This window comes from Phaseolus vulgaris, chromosome 1 (assembly GCF_000499845.2).
Source record: "Phaseolus vulgaris cultivar G19833 chromosome 1, P. vulgaris v2.0, whole genome shotgun sequence".
Taxonomy (NCBI): domain Eukaryota; kingdom Viridiplantae; phylum Streptophyta; class Magnoliopsida; order Fabales; family Fabaceae; genus Phaseolus; species Phaseolus vulgaris.
Window position 1 is genome coordinate 15217557 of NC_023759.2, and position 22005 is coordinate 15239561.

The 22005-nt window shown below is 45.8% G+C and overlaps 1 protein-coding gene across 1 annotated transcript; it reads left to right on the top strand.

Moving 5' to 3' along the window:
• Window positions 1–17512: 17512 nt before the first annotated feature.
• LOC137815577 (uncharacterized) lies at window positions 17513–21000 on the top strand. Its single transcript, XM_068618691.1, has 3 exons — window positions 17513–18329; window positions 18791–18987; window positions 20056–21000. The coding sequence occupies exons 1-3, from the start codon at window positions 17513–17515 to the stop codon at window positions 20998–21000; spliced, it is 1959 nt and encodes a 652-aa protein (XP_068474792.1).
• Window positions 21001–22005: the final 1005 nt, after the last annotated feature.

Consider the following 22005-nt stretch of genomic DNA (forward strand, 5'->3'; position numbering starts at 1 on the left):
AAGGTATACTGTTTCTGAATACTTGAGACTGAAACTGATTTGATATTTTGAATGCACTCACTGTCGGAGTGTGATCAATAGGTGGAGCCCCCTTTGTCTCAGTAGAGCACCAAGTACCTCGAAGCACTAATTGGAGACAATTCAGAAAAGGAACTTGCCCATTCAATTCATTTAAGGTCAACTGACGAGAACATTTGACACCCACCGTGGGGCCCGATAAAACTTGATCACATCCACATTTGCGACTGAACTTTTGGACGTGATGAGAAACACAAGGGAAGGACTGCTGGGATCCGAAGGAAGCGATGCCCCCGCCTTACAACAACTTATGGAGGCCATGAGGGGCCTCCAAAAGGTGAACGAAGAATATCAAAGAGAGCAAGAGTGAATCCAAGAGGAAGCCAAGGCTGAGCAGGAGCGACTACGAGCAGAAGCTCGAGCTGAGCAAGAGCTCCTACAAGATCATCTGATGGAAGAAATCAAGGCCTCTCGGATAGCTATGGAGAAACATGTGCAAACGAATGAGGAGTTGCGCAAAACCAATGAGGAATTGTGCAAGAACTTGAACCAATGTGGTTGTTGTTCCACCACGGAATGATATCTGAAATTTCCATCAAGAGATGACCCCAAGCCATTCTCGTAGGAAATCATGGATGAGCTTGTGCCACCTCATTATATCACACCTAAAATCGCCTTTTTCTCGGGAGTAGAAGATCGTGAAAATCATCTCACGGCATTCAGGGCTCAAATGATCATCTCTGGAGGATTGGATGCCATCCGATGTAAGATGCTCATGGGTACTTTTACAGGTACTGTTAGAATTAAAGGCCTTAAACAAGAGGGGGTGAATTGTTTAAGGAAAGATTTTTGAAAATTTTGGACAAGAATGAAGATTAATGCAAAATCAAAGAAGAAGCAATCAGATCAGCCAAAAAACAAAATTGTTTTAAATTGATTCCAGAAAATCAATCGGTTGTTAATGCGAATCAACCTATTGTTTTTATCAGCACTTAGCAAAAACACAAATCAAACAGTTTTAATAGCAGTGAGGGATACAAAGATTCAACCCACAAAGTTTATACTGGTTCACTCTTAACCTGAGTTACATCCAGTCTCCAAAAACCCCTAGGTATTTCACTAAGCAATCAACCACAGATTACACAACACAAACACCAAAGATGTGATCTTGAACCCTTCAAGAACACTCACCCTCTTTGAAACCCAAACACTACAAGTTAGAACACCCTCTGACTGTAGACACCAGTATCTTACAATTTTACAAATATGAATTGAAACACAAGTAAGAACAGGAAGGATCACACCTGATACAAAACGAATACAGTAGATCCTATACCACTCTTAAGCAATGCAAAGCCTTAAGCAATCTTGCAATCTTGAGAAACTTTAAATCTCTTTTTGTAATCTGATTGTTCTCTTATTTTAGAGATTTAAAAACCAGTAATATAGCCTAAAAAATAATCTTTTTAGACTTTCAATCAGGGGCCAAAATAGATTTGAATCAAGGAAAAACAGATTTAACAGACTTAACCAATATTGTTAAGATTTTCAAAAAACAATCGATTGAAAGCACGATTCAAACGATTGAATTGGCTTTGAGTGTGAGGTCAGCCAATTTCAGATTTTTATAATCCTTTACAAAATCACCAACTGTAAAACAACAGATTGAAATGACAAATCAACAGGTTGTTTGCAATTGAAAATTGCCCTTTTATTCCTAAATTTGAAAAGGATGGATCTTCTATTGAAAAACCTTGGTCCCAATGGACTGATGCTGAAAATGAAAAAGCCAAGTTTGATTGTATTGCCAAGAATATCATAACCTTTGCTTTGAATTTGGATGAATTTTTCAGGATCTCCCAATGTGCATCGGCTAAGGAAATGTGGGATACTCTAGAAGTCATCCATGAAGGAACAAATGATGTGAAGAGAGCTAGGACACATACTCTAATACAAGAGTATGAGATGTTTAGAATGCTCAAGGGAGAATCAATTGCTGAAGTAAAAAAGAGATTCACTCATATCATCAACCATCTAATGAGTCTTGGAAAAACCTTTGACAAAGAGGAGGTAAACATCAAGATTCTCAAGTGTCTTGATAGATCTTGGCAACCTAAAGTAACGACAATTTCTGAATCAAAGGACTTGACATCCTTGACTACAACCTCCTTGTTTTGAAAGCTTAGAGAACACGAGTTGAAGATGAATAGACTCAATGTTCAAGAAAGTGAGGACAAGTGATGGAAGAGGGCCAAGCACAACATCCCATGAAAGACAAGAGCCAAGACAAGAGCGTCTAGAGCCAAGTCAAGATCGTCTAAAGCCAAGCCAAGACTGTCTAGAGCCAAGTCAAGACGGTCTAGGACCAAGGCAAGGGCGTCTAGACCAAGGGCAAGAGCACCATGGACCAATTACTAGGTCCATGGCCAAGAGACTAAACGAAGACTTGGATCAAGCTACGGATGGAAGAGAGAATAATTTGTATATGTTCCATGAAGGCCCATCAAGTGTAGCTTAGTCTTAATTGTGGTGTAAATAGCATAGCCTTGTGAACCTTTGTTTAAATTCTACAAATTAGGATTAAGGAGGAGTTAACCTAGATTAGCTACGGTTTCTAGAACCTCCCCACTTATCTAGGACCGGCCATGTGCAAGTTAGAAGGCCATGTGCACCATGTGCCATGTGCTCCATGTGCCTCCATGTGCTACTCTTTTACATTTCATTTGGCTTGCATTTGCTCATCATTTAGGTCATCATTTACGGTCCTCCTTAGCCTATAAAAGTTGGAGCCAACCTCATGTATTGCAAGATTAAATTGAGTATTGTTATGCTGCTAAACTTGAGCCATAATCTCTACTCCTTGCCTAGCATCTAGGTTTTAGTCTTCAATCCTTACACCTTCAAAGGGGTTGGCCGAACCTCCCTAATCTCACACTCTTCATGCACCTTCAAGGCACCCACACTTCCTAGGAAGGCCTTGTTCCATCAACATCCATAAGCTTCCGCAAATCTCACCCCAAAATACACCAAAAGAAGACCTCAATGCCATCATTTGGTATCATGAGCTATGGTCTTCAAGAGATAAGTTTCTCTTCTCATTTTTGTGCTTGAGTTCTTCTTATTTCCGAGTTGTTCATCTCTATTTCAAGTTTTCTTGCTGTTTTTTTTAATATGATTTGAATGCTTTTCTATTCAATTCAATCGGTAGTTTGTGTTCAAATTGTGCTTGAACATCTAATTTCAATTTTGTGTAGGATTCTTGATATTTTGTGTTGCTGTTTTTAATTTTTTAGGTTGCTTGAGTCTTGATTACAATATTGTTCGGTTCATATTAATGAGTTTGAGTCTTTTCATTTTATGAATCCATAAGTTTTGTCTAGTCATGTGTTTTCCAAATTTGTCAACAAATTCTAGTAGTACTCTTCTTGATTTAATTGTTTCTTGTTTTGGTTTGAATGCTTGATCTGAAATCTATATTGTTTTGATCCTTTGGTCCATTTTTCTTTTAGTTTGAGTTCATGTTTGTGTGTTAGATCCACACAAAATTCCATTACACTAATTCCATTATGTTTTTGAAGTATATCTTTCTGTTTTGATTTTAGATTTCAGAATCCTCTATTTTTCACAATTCTGTTTTGGATGTTCTGCTTTATGAAAATTAAATACATCATAAGAAAATTCTGAGCCTCTGGATTTCACTAGTTTGAGGTGCTAGCAAAAGAACAAAAAAAGAATCAGTTGAAAAAAAGAAATAGAAAAAAAAAGATAAATCACACAAGAAAAGTGTGTATTCTAGCGCTGGAACTGACGGTTTTGGACACTGATTTTAAAAAAATTATCAAAATTAAATGGCGCATGTGATTTATGTGAAACCAATGCCAAAAGTTTTTTCAGAAATTGAATTAAGTGTGTTTAAATTTTCAGAAACAAATACAAAATAGCCAGCTCAAGATAAATCTTTGAAGTCACGCATTCTGGACCACAATATTTTTCAGTGGTGCTGTTTTTGGTTTTTAAATCAAATCTAGTGCTATTCCTTAGGTTCCTTTTGTGTGCCATCCATTATTTGAGTGACTATTTTTATTTGCTTGTCCATTTCTTTCTGAACTCCTTCTAGTTGTGTCACAATTTTAATTCCAATTGTAGTGGTGCTGTTTTCAAATTTTATTTGTTTCTTGCTTTTTTTTCTTGACCTCTAAGCTTTGTTGGTGGATTATTATCAATTGGTGCTTGTTGAGTGGAATTTGACTTGAGGAGAGTCTAGCTTTACTTAATAGGTGCTGTATTGAAGAATTTAATTACCTAATTCCGAGAGGATCAAGGCAAGGGGCAGCAACAAACACCATATCAAAAATACACCATACACTTTTGAAGGTCACAACCAAGAAGATCAACAACAAGCCAAGGGAGTGTGCACTTTAACTTGTGCAACTTAATTTCTTTGCAAATTACTTTTGTTAATTAGTAGTGTACCGCCCTGGTAGTCGGGAGTGATGACGTGGCATCCTGCTTCAGTATAGGCGTGTTGGCAAGGCGCCAGGCTGGCAGAAGGGAAGGAAGTCGGGGGGCTCGTGAAGCCGCCAGTTATTAAGTTGGCGTGTTCCGATCTCCAGCATATCAGAATAGGCGATCACCGGGTTAAATATGAAGTCGCCAGATGTGAACTCAGGCGACCAAGCAGTTGGAGATCGCCGGAGAAAGCACATCGCCGAAGATGAAGGAGAAGCGAATTATGAAGGCGGCCGGCAAGACCACAGGGAAGGTGTATGAGGACACCCTAACTCGCCAACTCCAGTAGAGATCGCACTCCCAAGTTAGCTATGCACTGGGCAGTACCATGCATAAGTAACTTAGCCAAAATGAGAGTAGAAGCAGCGCCAAGTCAAGGAGGCTCCAGATGATGGCACGTGTACGACTGGATGCGAGCCACGTGTCCAGGTCTGTAACTGCCAGGAGAGAGAAAACAACTAGGTATATAAGAGTTCTCAACAAACTTTCTGAGGTACGCACGTTCAGTTTATACTCTTTACGCTTGCGAGTTGTAGAGCTGACTGTGAGAGAGGATTTGCACGGTTCTTGTTCTCTTAGTATTTGGTGATTCGGTCACTGACTTGGGCGTTGGAGTGCGATCGGCCGCAGCGGCGCCGCTCTGTTTCTTTGCAGGTTCTTGAGGTGGATCTCGAAGAGGAACGGAGGTGAGAAGCGGTGCGCACGTCGATCCTTTGACGAGGCAGTTTCCAGCGTTCCGGTCAACAGGCAGGATCATCAGGCGCCCACCGTGGGGCCGTGTAAAACTTGCTCCCATCCACAACGTGAGTTCTTGGAGGTTTTCGAAGTTTTCTGCGTGGTTGTGTGCTGGTGCAACCATCGTTCGTTGTTTGCTTGAGTTTCGTTCGGTGAATTCGCGTTTTATACCGTTCGTTTGGGTTTTCGATCGGTGGAGTGAGGTTTCCTGCTGTTTACACGTAATTTGTTTGGTGGAAGTTCGAGTTCTTTCGCTCGTTCGGTTGTCCGTGGGGAAGCGGTGGTTTCTGGTGAAGTTGTGGTTTTCTTTGGAGGTTTACGGTGTTCTTGAGTTTTCTTGTGCAGTTTCGCACAGTTTTCTCCGATTGATCGCCGACTCGATCGTGGTTGAAGTGTCGTTCATGAGAAAAATGAGAAGCAATCGCTCAAGTCCAGTTGCGCCCGTTGCTGCCGAAGGCGCCGCCGCCATGACCATGGCGCAGATGGCAGAGATGATGCGTTCGTTGCAGGCAACTGTGGAAGCCTCACGCGTAGAGCAGGCGAGAATGCATGAGGACCTGGTCGCCTCTCGCGCCAGGAACGAGGAGCTTAGCAAGGTGACTGAGGAGCTGCGTCAAGCTTTTCAGGAGCAGCAAGGGCGTTCTTCTGCTGAAGAGGTGGCGCCGTCGACGCCACCTCGTGTTTTCCCTATGCCTTTTGTTCAGGCGATTACTGACACGCCTATTCCCACGAGCGTGGTTCCGGTTAAGGCTGTCTTTACCGGCGTGGAGGATCCAGAGGCTCATCTAACCACGTTCCATACGCAGATGATGCTGTCGGGAGGGTCAGACGCCGTCTACTGCAAGATGTTCGTGAGTACGCTCCAGGGAACGGCGATGGAGTGGTTTGTGAGCCTGCCTAACGGCCACATAACCAATTTTCAACAGTTCTCGAAGATTTTTGTCGAGCAGTACATCGTGAATAAGGCACCGCCCAGGGTGTCTTATGATCTGTTTGATATAAGGCAGTACCATGGAGAGTCCCTCAGAGATTACCTGAATCGCTTTGGAGCGCAGATGGTCAGATCGCCGGCCAAGGATGAAGAAATGCTGGTCTATGCCTTCAAGAAGGGCGTGCAGCCAGGACCATTCTGCGAGACCTTGATCAGGGCTCATCCCGCGACGTTTTCTGAAGTTAGGCGACTTGCGGTGGCTCACATCGCCGACGAGAGTGAAGTCGCTGAGAAGAGAGGAAGCGTGGCTCCCGCCAGGCCACGCGCCCAGACCAGGATCCAGCCGCAGAGGGTGCTGGAAACAGCGGCGGCGGCCAGGAAGGACTAGAGGACTCGCCATCCTTACGACAGGAGGAACAAGGGAAGGAGCCAGGGGCGCCAACAACCAGCACACCGGGAATACAATCGCCCGCCTAAGCACAAGTTTGTCATGGGACTAGCGGATCTAATCGCCATTCCTAATATATCTGCTAGGTTGAAAGCGCCTGAGAAGGTGGGCGACAAGGTGCTGGGGTCAAAGCCGGATGCCTGGTGTGAGTTTCACCAAGGTTTTGGCCACACTTTGGACTCGTGTTTGTCCTTGGGATATCAGCTCGACGATCTGGTTAAGAGCGGGTTCCTAAATGACTATCTGCTGGACAGGAGGACGGGGGGAGCGTCGAGTTCCCAGCCAGCAGGTGGAGAAGCCCAGCAACACGAGATGCCTATCCACGGGGAGATCCACACCATTGCAGGGGGCTTCTCAGGTGGTGGATGCACCGCATCGCAGAGGAAGAAGTACGCGTGATCGGTGATGACAGTGGATATGTTTGAAGATCACTCGCCGGAAGTGGACATTACGTTCACCAAACAGGATCTTCGGGACGTTGTGCCCCATGAGAACGATCCCATAGTCATTTCGTTGGTTACGGCGGGAAGGAAGGTCCACAGAGTTCTGGTGGACCAAGGAAGCTCGGCAGACGTGATGTTCTGGCCGGCTTTCACGCAGCTGGAGTTGCCCCTTGACCAGCTAAGGCCCTATGGAGGGTGCCTATATGGGTTCGTTGGTGACCAGGTGGAGGTCAGGGGGTACATTGAGCTGAGAACCACGTTTACAGATGAGGCTGGGTCGAGGACGGAGAAAATCAAGTACCTCATCGTAAACGCCCCTTCAGCATACAACATCCTGTTGGGAAGGCCCACGCTTAACAGGATAGGCGCCATCTCGTCGACTCGGCACATGAAGGTAAAGTTGTCGTCCATGGAAGGGGTGGTGATCACGATCAAGTCTGATCAGAAAGAAGCGAAAAAGTGCTATGAGAATAGCCTGAAAAACAAGAGATCGGTGAGTTATGTAACAACCACCCCACCTCCCGGTGTGAAGCCCAGATCGACAGTAACAGAGGCGGCCGCCGGAAGAGATGTGGAGATGGTGGACGCTGAGCTGGGGGAGAAGAATGCCGGTCTGGAGGAGGAAGAGGAGCGGAATCGCCCTGAGGAAGCGAGGGAGCAGGGAATCGCCAGGGCGGTGATCGCCAGAGAATCCAGGCCAAAACCTGTCGAGCAGTGGCTCGAAAAGGAGATCGGAGGAAAGATCTTCAAGCTGGGAAGATCTCTGGAGGTCGAGCTCCAGGACCAGATCGCCGAGGTAATTGAGCGGCATCTGGACGCGTTTGCATGGTCCGCTTCGGACATGCCCGGGATCGATCCCGACTTCTTGTGCCATCATCTGGCGATGGACAATTTGGTGAGACCGGTGCGACAAAGGAGAAGAAAGTTCAACGAGGAGAGGAGGCAGGCGATCAGGGACGAAACACAGAAACTCCTCGCTGCAGGCCACATCAGGGAAGTCCAGTACCCTGAATGGCTGGCAAATGTCGTGCTGGTGAAGAAGAGTAACGGGAAATGGCGCATGTGCGTCGACTTCACCGACCTGAACAAAGCTTGCCCAAAGGATTCGTATCCTTTACCAAGCATAGATGCCCTGGTCGATAGTGCTGCAGGGTGTAAGTTGCTGAGTTTCCTGGATGCCTTCTCAGGATATAATCAGATCAAGATGCATCCCATGGATGAAGAGAAGACAGCCTTCATGACGGAGAGATCGTGCTATTGCTATAAGGTGATGCCGTTTGGGCTGAAGAACGCGGGGGCCACATACCAGAGGCTGATGGATCGAGTACTTGCACCAATGCTGGGAAGGAACGTGCAAGCGTACGTCGATGACATGGTCGTGACCTCGCAGGAAAAAAGCAAGCACGTTGCAGACTTGGAAGAATTGTTCACGACGATCGCCAAGTTCAAGATAAAGCTCAATCCGGAGAAATGCATTTTCGGCGTGGAGGCTGGAAAGTTTTTGGGTTTCCTCTTGACTGAAAGAGGAATAGAAGCCAACCCAGACAAGTGTGCCGCCATCTTGGCGATGAGGAGCCCAGCTACGGTGAAAGAAGTCCAGCAGCTAACAGGTCGGATGGCAGCCCTATCTCGCTTCGTGTCAGCTAGCGGAGAAAAGGGGCATCCCTATTTTCAGTGTCTGCGGCGCAATAATAAGTTTGTTTGGACGAAAGAGTGCGAGGAAGCTTTCGTCAAACTGAAGGAGTATCTGGCGAGCCCGCCGGTTCTGTGCAAACCGCTGGTGGGAATCCCTCTCAGGTTGTATTTTGCTGTAACGGAGAGGGCGGTGAGTGCGGTGCTCGCCCAGGATCAAGATCAGGCTCAGAAGCCTATCTATTTTGTGAGCAAGGTGTTGCAGGGCCCCGAAACGAGATATCAGGCCCTGGAGAAGGCCGCGCTGGCTGTGGTGTTTTCGGCGAGGAGGTTGCGCCACTACTTCCATAGTTTCACAATACTGGTGATAACAGACCTGCCCATCCAGAAGGTCTTGAAGAAACCCGACGTTGCGGGAAGGATGGTGAAGTGGGCAGTAGAGTTGTCAGAGTTTGATATTAAATATGAGCCCCGAGGCCCGATCAAGGGGCAAATCTTTGCAGATTTCGTGGTTGAGCTCTCATCAGAGGCGACGCGGGTTGAAGGAGACGATTTCCGTTGGGTACTTTCAGTGGATGGATCGTCGAACCAGCAGGGCAGCGGTGCTGGAGTCATATTGGAAGGACCCAACGGCGTGCTGATCGAACAATCTCTGAGGTTCGCCTTCAAAGCCAGCAACAATCAAGCAGAGTATGAGGCGTTGATCGCCGGGATTCTGCTGGCCAAGGAGATGGGAGCTAGGGTGCTGATGGCTAAGAGTGACTCGCTGCTAGTCACGGGGCAAGTAACAGGCGAGTTCCAGGCTAAAGATCCACAAATGGCGGCTTACTTGGCGTACGTGCGGGAATTGAAGAGTTCCTTTGCCTCCTTTGAAGTAGTACATGTACCCAGAGAGCAGAATGCCCGAGCTGACTTGCTAGCTAAGCTCGCCAGCTCAGGCAAGGGGGGTAGGCAGGGGACGGTGATTCAAGAAACTTTGAAGACGCCGAGAGCATTTGTGGCAGATCACCTGGTCCTTCAGATCAGCAAGTCGACGGAGAACGCCGCGAGAAGCCATAAGTCCCTGACGCAAGAAACTCTGAGATCGCCGAGAATTAGAGCATGCCGAGGAGAGAAGGTGAATGTGATGCAGGTCTGCGCTACCCATGAGCTAGACACTTGGATAACACAGTACAAGCGGTGCCTGGCAGATGGCCTTCTCCCGCTGGATCCGACTGAGGCTAGGAAGGTAAAGAAGAATTCTAGCAAGTACACCCTGATTGATGGCGATCTGTACAGGTTTGGGTTCACTCACCCGCTCCTGGAATGTATACACGGCGAGAAGTGCACGAGAATCATGGCGGAGCTCCACGAAGGTATATGCGGAAGCCACGTCGGGGGTCGAGCTCTGGCCGCGAGGACTCTCCGTGCAGGATACTACTGGCCATCCATGAGAGAAGATTGCAAGAAGTATGCCCAATGTTGTAAACAATGCCAGCAGCACGCCGATTGGCATAAGGCGCCTCCCGAGGAGTTGAAGTCGATTCATAGCCCTTGGCCATTTCATACCTGGGGAATCGACATCCTGGGACCTTTCCCGCTGGCGATCAGGCAGATGAAGTACTTGGTGGTGGCGATTGAATATTTCACCAAGTGGATCGAAGCAGAACCAGTGGCCCAGATCACCGCACACAAGATCGAAGGTTTCGTGTGGAAGAACATCGTGTGCCGGTTTGGAGTGCCTAAACGCCTGGTGTCGGATAATGGGACTCAGTTTGCAAGCCACCTGTTGAAGAAGCTCTGCGAAGGGGTGGGAATTCAACAAGTGTTTGCATCCGTCGAGCACCCTCAGACAAACGGCCAGGTGGAGTCAGCTAATCGGGTGTTGTTGAGAGGTTTGAAGAGAAGGCTTGAGAAAGCCAAGGGAAGTTGGGCTGAGGAGGTACCCCGTATAGTCTGGGCGTACCACACCACCGAGCAGTCAGGAACCCATGAGACCTCGTTCAGCTTGGTCTATGGGTGTGATGCCATGATTCCAGTAGAGATCCAGGAGAGCTCGCCGAGATTCCAGAACTTCGTAGAGGAAGACTCGAATGAAGAGAGAAGGCTGAACCTGGATCTACTGGACGAGGTCAGGGAAGAGGCGAGACTGAAAGCTGAGGCGGTGAAGAGGAGGATCGAACGAAGATACAACTCGAAGGTGATGCCAAGGCAGTTTAGAGAGGGCGATCTGGTGATGAGGAAGGCCCACCAGTACGAGATGGAGAATAAACTGTCGCCCAAGTGGACTGGACCGTTCAGAATAACCGAGGTGCTCGGGAACGGCGCCTACCGCTTAGAGACGCTGGAAGGAGGGGCGATTCCTCGCACCTGGAACGCCACGCACCTGAAGTTGTACTATAGTTAAGAGCTTTGTAAGTAAAGACAAACACAAAGGTCATATTACAATGTCTCTGATGAAACAGTTTGAAGGGGGCACTCTTTTTTCCCTAAGGAGGGTTTTTAATGAGGCCACCCAATAAAAGAAGAGTTTTCGAAGTATAAGGCGTTTTCAGATTGCATGTTTGCTTTTTCCCAAAAGTTTTGAAGAAAGACCTTGTCGCTTGTACGTGATTTAAGGCAAGTAAAGATATATCGCATGTTTTCTAAAAAGTTTTTAAGTCCTCATCGTTTTTCGGCGATTGGAGGCACCAGTTAAAGTTTTTAAGTCCTCATCGTTTTTCGGCGATTGGAGGCACCAGTTAAAGTTTTTAAGTCCTCATCGTTTTTCGGCGATTGGAGGCACCAGTTAAAGTTTTTAAGTCCTCATCGTTTTTCGGCGATTGGAAGCACCAGTTAAAGTTTTTAAGTCCTCATCGTTTTTCGGCGATTGGAGGCACCAGTTAAAGTTTTTAAGTCCTCATCGTTTTTCGGCGATTGGAGGCACCAGTTAAAGTTTTTAAGTCCTCATCGTTTTTCGGCGATTGGAGGCATCAGTTAAAGTTTTTAAGTCCTCATCGTTTTTCGGCGATTGGAGGCACCAGTTAAAGTTTTAAAGTCCTCATCGTCTTTCGGCGATCGGAGGCACCAGATGAAAGACCTCAACGCCCTCGCGCGTTCTGAGGCAAGATAAAGACCTCCTCGCCGTCGAGCGAGTGCAGGCGAGGAAGAGTAAAAAGTCCTCAGTGTTTCTGGGGGCGAGAAGATGTAACCCCTGGGGCAATGTAGAGGCACCAGTGAAAAGTCCTCCGTGTTTCTGGGGGCGAGAAGATGTAACCCCTGGGGCAATGTAGAGGCACCAGTGAAAAGTCCTCCGTGTTTCTGGGGGCGAGAAGATGTAACCCCTGGGGCAATGTAGAGGCGCCAGTAAAAAGTCCTCCGTGTTTCTGGGGGCGAGAAGATGTAACCCCTGGGGCAATGTAGAGGCGAGTTAAAGACCTCCTCGCCGATGAGCGAGTTCGGGCGAGTTAAAGACCTTCTCGCCGATGGGCGAGTTCAGGCAAGTTAAAGACCTTCTCGCCGATGAGCGAGTTCAGGCGAGTTAAAGACCTTCTCGCCTACATGCGAGCTTAGGCAAGATAAAATCCTTCTCGTCTCGAACGAGTTCAGGTATGGTGCAGAGGGTGGAAGAAGTTTGGAAGGTGGCTAAGGTAGGTTCGAAGAGAACGCCTAGTCAACCGGTCTTTTGTTCTGAAGTTCAGGGAGGTAAAGAAGGATCCCAAAAGGCGTTTCTACCCCCAGACAAAGAAACAATGACCAAAGCATGAGGCTAGAAAGAAGCTGATATCACCAAGAGTCTTTGGCGATCGGGAAGAGTTCAAACAGCGGCGAGAAGGTTAAAAGACCTGTTTGGTGAAGCAGGTCGAGTGGAGCGGTGTTTAAGCCAGTGACTGAGTTACAGTTCATTGCTTGAGGGATATCTTTACGATAAGGTTAATTGCCTTAAGGTTACGAATTGTTAAGTGTTTGTTGCTTAAGGCTGAAGTGATCCGAAGCAGTTAAGCCAAAGGTTGTACCTACAGTTTTCCTAAGTCATTTCTTTGAAATTAAACAAGCAAGGAAAGTTGAAGCGAGTGAAGAAATTATAAAAGGGAAAACGTAGCCTTTGTCATTAACAGTTAACAGTTCAGAGCATATACACGAAGGGACATAAAGTTTATTACAAGTTATAATACAAGGGAAAGCACAAAGGTAGCAGATGAAGAAGAGTTGATTAGTCTTCAGCAGGAACGACTTTTCCATCCACCACTTCATTGTTCAGCGACACCATGCCGAGATCCAGGTCGGGGAACAGGCAAGCAAATTGTTCCCGCGCAGCTTCGAATCCAGCAGCCAGAATTTGAGCGGAGTTCAGCTTGAGTTCTTCAATTTGCTTCTGAAGTTCCTCAATCCGTTTTCTGAGGTCTTCAGTTTGCTCTTTCAGCTCTTTATTCTGTTGCTCCAGCTCTTCAACCTGTTTCTTGAGTTGTTCATTGGTCTCTTGAGCCTGGAGAAGGTCTTCAGTAACCTTTTTGGATTCCGCTTGCGTTTGGGCCAGTTCAGCAACTGCCTTTCCTTTCTCTTCGTTGGCTTTGGCAAGATCAGCTATGGCGTCGTCCCTCGCCTTTTCCACCTGCCCAAGGAGGGTCTCTCGGTCGGCTGACCTTTTCTCTAGTTTTTGCACCTTGACGGCGTCAGCCTTCATGAGAGCCTCCAAGTCAACCACTCTGACGCGAAGGGGCACAATCTTGCTCTCCAGTTCGACCTTCTCTTGAGCAAGTTGATGCACCTTGTGGCGAAGGTCAGCGGCCTCCTTGCGCGCCAGCCTGAGCTCGGTGTTCATGGCATCCTCCACTCGGGAGTGTTCGATTTCTGCGAGCGTCAGGCTGAAAGACAACTTCTCCACCTCGACCCTCACGGTGCTGTTTTCGGTTTTGAGGTTGAAGAGGTCGTCTTGGAGCCTCCTGGTTGAGCTCTCCACAGCTATGGTTATGATCGCCGGGATATCTTCTGCTATGGTCTTCAACTTGGCAGTTAGAGGCTCCCACATCCTTGTGACCTCCAAAGGGAGGTTTGCTGCTTGTAGAGGCACCAGGTGAGCCTGTTGTTGGTTCTCGTCGCCACCTTCCTTAGCAGGTTCTTCAGTAGGCGCTTCCTGGCGTGGCGACGGATTCGGTGATCAGAATCGGAGAGGTATGAGCAACCTCATCCCCGATTGGAGCAGCTTCTGCAGCTGAGGCGTTTGAAGGGGGACCCCCTCCAGCTGACACATATGGTGTAGAGGCGCTTGGGGGGTCCTCCATGAAGTTTGGCTCTTGGGCCTCAACTGCAGGCGGCGCAGTGGCCAGTGGGACCGCTTGGACTGGTGAGGCAGGAGCCCGTGGGGGTGGCAATGATGGAGGAGGAGCATGCGTCGATGGAGGTGTTGAGGTTGGAAGAGGGGGTGGAGCAGGCGGTGAAGAAGGTGCCACCCTCTTCCTCTTTGAGACCAAACCGTCTTCGGTGGCCTCGTCATCTTCTTCCTCTTCCTCGTGGATCACCTGAGGGGCTTTCCTTTTAGGTCTCTTGAGGACCAATTTCTTGCGTTGGGCAGGTTCCTTGGGTGGTGATCGCCCTTGGACGATGGCTGTCTCCACCACCGAGTTGGGCACCGTTTGAGAACCCGTCGCCAACCCGTGGTTTCGGGCGAGCGCCTTCAGTTCAGCGAGCATGCCTTTGCCCAACATGTTATCTGCATGGAACGAAAATGCATGGGTTAACTCCAGGAAAAAATAAGTGCATAAGGTAGTACACAGCAAAGCAGATGCTATGTCCAGGAAAGATAAAACCAAAGTCTTGCGCATAACGCACAAGACGCTCAGAAACATCTAAACAGAAGCAGTATTAAAACAACAGTTTTTAATGTTCTAACCTATTCGAATTTCTAGCTGGTCTTCGTAAAATTCGAAGCAGATCAAGGTGGTGGTAAGGAAAGTAATGTTGGCGTCCGCCACCCTTTTCCAGAAGAGACAGAGATCTCTGTCCAATGCTCCCATGCTGTCAGGACTTCTGGGTCTCCTGAAACAGCTCTTGGACTCTTTCTTCCCCTTGTCCACCCAATACAAGGGGAAGCCGTCGAGAAGGGAGGCGTCCTTGTCATTAGCGCGCACTTGGACGAACTTCCCCTTCCAGTCCTTGTAGGATTGCTGGAAGATAGCAAAGATGGACCTCCCAGCAATCGCGTTCAAGCTAACCCACAGGCGGTCTCCTGGGTGCTTGGCTTCGAAGAGAAACAGGAATACATCCACGGATGCGGGCAACCCCAGGTGGTCGCACATCACTTGAAAAGCTCGAACAAACGCCCAGCTGTTGGGGTGAAGCTGGGCGGTGGCAATGTTGAGCTCGGTAAGGAGTTCCCTCTCGAATCGGGTGAAAGGGAACTTGAGCTTCACCTTCTTGAATAAGGTCGTGTAGACGAAGCAGAAGGGCCCAGGGAAGAAGAAAAGGAAAAACGATCAGGGGTTACAGAGGCTGACTCGATCATAGAAGGAAGGTGAAAAACGAACGAATGTAGGTTCGTTGCGACGATTGACGAAGCCCTAAGTTACGCAGAAGGAGAAATGGAAAAGCAACCCACAACGTATGCACCAGGCAGTTACAGGATGATGCGAATCGGTTAAAATGCAAGGAAAACCAGCAGAAGAAGGAAAGTAGGTACCTTTTGATGATCAGGAAAACGATGAAGGTTGATGGTGATTCAGAATGCTGGAGAGTGCTGAGAGTTTTCCGCAGAAGAAAGTTAGAGCGTTCGTGAATGCGAGGGAAAGTGATGGAACAGTGTTGAGTGAAAATGGGTTTAAGGGTTTTTTCGAAATGGGTTTAGGAAGCGCAAACGCCAGCTGAAGAGAGCCGTTGATAAAGCCACGTGTCGAGCGATGAGTGAGGGGTTTGGTGGAGCGTCAGAAAAGCAGAAGGTACAACCGTTTGGAATTCTGCGTCAGTGCCACGTAGACCGGTGTTGACGTGACTCTTTCAGTCTTTTCGCTAGACAAGTCTTCGCTTAAGACTGGGGGGCTTGTGTACCGCCCTGGTAGTCAGGAGTAATGACGTGGCATCCTGCTTCAGTATAGGCCTGTTGGCAAGGCACCAGGCTGGCAGAAGGGAAGGAAGTCGGGGGGCTCGTGAAGCCGCCAGTTATTAAGTTGGCGTGTTCCGATCTCCAGCATATCAGAATAGGCGATCACCGGGTTAAATATGAAGTCGCCAGATGTGAACTCAGGCGACCAAGCAGTTGGAGATCGCCGGAGAAAGCACATCGCCGAAGATGAAGGAGAAGCGAATTATGAAGGCAGCCGGCGAGACCACAGGGAAGGTGTATGAGGACACCCTAACTCGCCAACTCCAGTAGAGATCGCACTCCCAAGTTAGCTATGCACTGGGCAGTACCATGCATAAGTAACTTAGCCAAAATGAGAGTAGAAGCAGCGCCAAGTCAATGAGGCTCCAGATGATGGCACGTGTACGACTGGATGCGAGCCACGTGTCCAGGTCTGTAACTGCCAGGAGAGAGAAAACAACCAGGTATATAAGAGTTCTCAACAAACTTTCTGAGGTACGCACGTTCAGTTTATACTCTTTACGCTTGCGAGTTGTAGAGCTGACTGTGAGAGAGGATTTGCACGGTTCTTGTTCTCTTAGTATTTGGTGATTTGGTCACTGACTTGGGCGTTGGAGTGCGATCGGCCGCAGCGGCGCCGCTCTGTTTCTTTGCAGGTTCTTGAGGTGGATCTCGAAGAGGAACGAAGGTGAGAAGCGGTGCGCACGTCGATCCTTTGACGAGGCAGTTTCCAGCGTTCCGGTCAACAGGCAGGATCAAGTAGCTTAATCACGCAATTAGAAAGTGAGTGTGTCTTCAAAGGCTCTAAGTGTCTAAGAAGCCTCACCTAGGATCGCCTAGTTTAAACTCTCTAGCTTAGCATTTGTTAATTGCTTTAATTACGCCATTTCCTTTTGTTTAACTTCGCTAAATTGTTTCTGTTTGGTCTTGTTTAAAGCTTTGATATTTTGCTAGATAGCTAGCATTGTTTTTGTTGCATAAAAATTTGATTTCTACATCCTCATTGTGCTTTAAGTGATTTACCTAAAGAAAGATTTGTGTGAAGATCTTGAGGGATGGTTTTTGGCTAAGGCAAAGACTTGGTATTTAAGTAGTCCATTGTGTCTCACCTCTCTTACCTGGAAAACTACCTTCATTAACTTCCCTCATCTTTCTTAAAGTAAAACATTTCTATACACAAGGTTCTAGTCATGTCTTCTCATTCTGCAAAGTCTATGGAAAGTGATATGAAGTCCATAAAATCCCTTTTGAAATAACTTGCAAAGGAAGTTCAATTAATTTCCTATAGACAATTGGAGAATGAATCTAAAATCATTGAATTGACTAGAGCAAAGGAAGAGAAGTCTCAAACTTCAAAAAAATCACACACTCATACATCTCACTCTAAAGATAATGAGTCTCTAGGGGAGGAAAGCCTTAGAATCAATGATTACTATCAACCACCCCCTAGAAGAAATAGGCAAAAAGAGCAAGAGAGCCTAAAGGAGGTTAGGGTAGACCTACCTCATTTCCATGGAAAAGAAAACGTAGAGGTTTATCTAGATTGGGAAATGAAAGTAGAGCAACTCTTTGCTTGCCATAGGGTGAGTGAAGAAAGAAAGGTGCCCTTAGCCACCCTTAGCTTCCAAGGGAATGCCATGTATTGGTGGACCTCTCTAAAAAGAGAAAGACGTCTTCATAGGGAACCTCCCATTGAATATTGGAATGACCTTAGGGGAGCCCTAAAACATCGACATATACCCTCCTACTACCATAGGAAGTTAATGGACAAGCTCCAAAGACTCCAACAAAAGAATATGAGTGTAGAGGAGTATAGGCAGAAAATGGAGCTCTACATGATGAGAGCATCTATTAGAGAAGAGGAGGACACCACCATAGCAAGATTCCTAAGTGTCCTCTCTCTTGAGATAAGAGATAGGGTAGAACTCCTTCCCTATCAAGACTTGAATGATTTGGTTCAACTTTGCATTAAAGTTGAACAAAAAAATTTGTGCAAAACTTCAAGTCAAAGGGTGGGTTCTTACTCGCACTTTTATCCCAAGAAGGACTTTAAAAAAGAAGGTAGCACATCTAGAGAAAAACCAAAGGAAGCTACCAAACCTTTTGCCAAAGACACCTCTACCCCACCCATCCGAGCTAGGGATACCAAGTGCTTTAAGTGCTTTGGAAGAGGGCATGTGCAAGCACAATGCCCAAACCAAAGATCTTTGTTCTTAAAGGGTGTATACGAGTACACTAGTGGTGAGGATGAACCAAGTGAGAGAGAAGAAGGGGGAGAGGATGAGAGGGTAAGTCCATTAGAGGGAGAATTGTTAATGATTAGGACAACCCTCAACAATCAACCTAGCACATCCATGGAAACACAAAGGGAGAACATCTTTCATACAAGATGTAATGTTTTAGAAAATATATGTTCCCTCATTGTGGATAGTGGATCTAGTTGCAATTGTTGTAGTGCTAGGATGGTTGATAAGCTCAATCTACAAGTAGTTCCTCATCCCAAACCTTATAAACTACAATGGATCAATGAGAATGGGGAACTAAGTGTAGATAAGCAAGTGGAAATCAAGTTCTCTATAGGTAATTACAAAGACAAGGTTTTATGTGATGTAGTACCTATGGAAGCTTGCCATATCTTATTAGGTAGACCATGGCAATTTGATAAGAAAACCTTGCATGATGGTCTAACTAACGAGATTTCCTTCACCCATAAGCATAGGAAGTTTGTACTTAGTCCTTTACCACATTCTCAAGTGGTAAAAGACCAAATACAAATGAAACATAAGAGGGATGAGGAAAACAAAAAAAAAGAGCGCTAGAAAAAGAGAAAATCCTTAGGGATAGAAAGGCGTGGGAGAAGAGTGTTCCTTTCCACAAGGTTGTTCAACAAGAAAAACCTTTGAAAAATACCTTGGAAAATTTGCTTCTTGTTGAAAAGCCTAGCCTAGTCTTTTGTAAAGGAACACTTACATGCACTTCCACAAATCATGAACCCATGAGTCTACCTCCTCAAATTAAAAATCTTTTGAGTGAATTTGAAGATATATTCTCTAATGAGGGTCCTCAAGGACTCCCTCCCATTAGAGGTATAGAACATCAAATTGACTTAATTCCGGGGGCAAGTATACCAAATAGGCCTGCATATAGAACTAACCCTGAGGAAACAAAGGATATAGAGTCACAAGTTCAAGACTTGTTGGAGAAGGGATGGGTTCAAAAGAGCTTAAGCCCTTGTGCTGTACCTGTCTTGTTGGTGCCAAAAAAAGATGGAAAATGGAGAATGTGTTGTGATTGTAGAGCAATCAACAACATCACCATCAAGTATAGGCATCCAATCCCAAGGCTTGATGAGTTACATGGGTCAATTATATTCTCTAAAATTGATCTTAAAAGTGGGTATCACCAAATTCGAATTAAAGAGGGTGATGAATGGAAAACCGCTTTTAAGACCAAGTTTGGATTATATGAATGGTTGGTGATGCCTTTTGGTCTCACTAACGCACCTAGTACATTCATGAGGCTCATGAATCATGCCTTGCGAGATTGTATAGGTAAATATGTAGTATTTTACTTTGATGATATCTTAGTATATAGCAAGAACCTAGAAGACCATCTAAGTCACCTTAGGGAAGTCCTTCTAGTGCTTAGGAAAAATAGTTTATTTGCCAATAGTGATAAATGTACCTTTTGTGTAGATAGCATAGTTTTCCTAGGTTTCATAGTTAACAAAAAAGGGGTGCATGTTGACCCCGAGAAAATCAAAGCCATCCAAGAGTGGCCAACTCCGCAAAGTGTAAGCGATGTAAGAAGTTTTCATGGGCTAGCTAGCTTTTCTAGACGTTTTGTACCTAATTTTTCAAGCTTAGCTTCCCCTCTCCATGAACTTGTCAAAAAAGATGTTGCATTTTGTTGGAGTGAAAAGCATGAGCAAGCCTTTCAAAGGCTAAAAGCTCAACTCACCAATGCACCAATTCTAGCTCTCCCAAATTTTTCTAAAACTTTTGAGATAGAATGTGATGCATCGGGAGTGGGCATAGGTGCGGCCTTGTTACAAGGTGGACACCCCATTGCGTATTTTAGCGAAAAACTCCATGGTGCCACCCTTAACTATCCTACCTATGACAAAGAGCTTTATGCACTTGTGAGGGCCTTAAAGACTTGGGAACACTATCTTGTGTCCAAAGAATTTGTTATACATGGTGATCACGAGTCTTTAAAATATTTGAAAGGCCAACACAAGCTCAATAAGAGACATGCAAAATGGATGGAATTTCTTGAACAATTTCCTTATGTGATCAAATACAAGAAAGGGAGCACAAACATAGTGGTGGATGCTCTCTCAAGGAGACACATGCTCTTTTCCAAACTTGGTGCCCAAATTCTTGGATTTGATCACATAAAAAAACTTTACCAAGATGATCAAGACTTTGCATCCATCTATGCTAAGTGTGAACATAGGGCACAAGAAGGTTACTATGTGACCGAGGGATATCTCTTTAAAGAAGGAAAACTTTGTATTCCCCAAGGTACATATAGGAAGCTTTTTGTAAAAGAATCACACGAGGGGGGTCTCATGGGCCATTTTGGAGTTGATAAAACTCTTGATCTTTTGAAAGAAAAATTTTATTGGCCACACATGAGAAAAGATGTTCAAACACATTGTTCTAGATGCATTTCATGTCTAAAAGCCAAATCTAGAACAATCCCTCATGGACTATATACCCCTTTACCGATTGCAAATGCTCATTGGGAAGACATTAACATGGATTTCATCTTAGGACTTCCTAGGACTGCAAGAGGTCATGACTCTATTTTTATGGTAGTGGCTGGATTTAGCAAAATGTCCCATTTTATTCCTTGCCACAAAGTAGATGATGCTCAAAATATTTCTAGACTCTTCTTTAGAGAAGTGGTGCGACTTCATGGGTTGCCTAGAAGTATAGTATCCGATAGAGATCCCAAGTTCATAAGCCATTTTTGGAAAACTCTTTGGGGGCAACTTGGCACAAGACTACAATTTTCAACATCTTGTCATCCTCAAAAGGATGGCCAAACCGAAGTAGTCAATCGATCTCTTGGTACTATGCTTAGGGCTATCATGAAAGGAAACCACAAATCTTGGGATGAGTACCTTCCTCACATTGAATTTGCTTATAATAGAGTAGTTCACAAAACTACTAATGCTTCTCCTTTTGAAGTTGTCTATGGATTTAATCTTCTTACACCCCTTGGATTTGATACCTCTTCCTAATCCACAAGAATTTGTGCATAAGGAAGGAGTTATCAAAGCCGACTTTGTTAAGAAACTACATGAGAAGGTTAAACTCCAAATTCAACAACAAAATGAAAAGTATGCAAAACACAACAATAAAGGGAAGAGGGAAAAACTTTTTGAGGAAGGAGACTTAGTTTGGCTTCACCTTCGAAAAGATAGATTTCCCACTCAAAGGAAGTCCAAAGGAAGTCCAAAATAAGTCCCCGAGGTGATGTACCCTTTCAAGTCATCAAGAAAGTCAACAACAATGCTTACAAGTTGGATTTACCTATTGAATATGCAGTGCATGATACTTTTAATGTAATTGACTTAACTCCATTTGTAGGTACCAATGAAAACGACTTGGATTTGAGGACAAATCCTTTCCAAGGGGGAGGGGATGATGGAAGAGGGCCAAGCACAACATCCCATGAAAGAAAAAAGCCTCTAGAGTCAAGTCAAGACCGTCTAGAGCCAAGCCAAGAGCGTCTAGAGCCAAGTCAAGATGGTCTAGGACCAAGGCAAGGGCGTCTAGACCAAGGGCAAGAGCACCATGGACCAATTACTAGGTCCATGGCCAAGAGACTAAACGAAGACTTGGATCAAACTATGGATGGAAGAGAGACCAATTTGTATATGTTCCATGAAGGCCCATCAAGTGTAGCTTAGTCTTAATTGTGGTGTAATGTGAACCTTTGTTTAAATTCTGCAAATTAGGATTAAGGAGGAGTTAACCTATATTAGCTACGGTTTCTAGAACCTCCCCACTAATCTAGGACCAGCCATGTGCAAGTTAGAAGGCCATGTGCACCCATGTGCCATGTGCTCCATGTGCCTCCATGTGCTACTCTTTTACATTTCATTTGGCTTGCATTTGCTCATCATTTAGGTCATCATTTACGGTCCTCCTTAGCCTATAAAAGGAGGAGCCAACCTCATGTATTGCAAGATTAAATTGAGTATTGTTATGCTGCCGAACTTAAGCCATAATCTCTACTCCTT

Coding starts and splice junctions, on each gene's coding strand:
- LOC137815577 (XM_068618691.1), top strand. CDS start 17,513: ATGGACAAGCTCCAAAGACTCCAACAAAAGAATATGAGTGTAGAGGAG. Junction 18,330..18,790: donor GGAAATCAAGTTCTCTATAG/GTAATTACAAAG, acceptor GTGAATTTGAAG/ATATATTCTCTAATGAGGGT. Junction 18,988..20,055: donor AGAGCTTAAGCCCTTGTGCT/GTACCTGTCTTG, acceptor ATCAAATACAAG/AAAGGGAGCACAAACATAGT.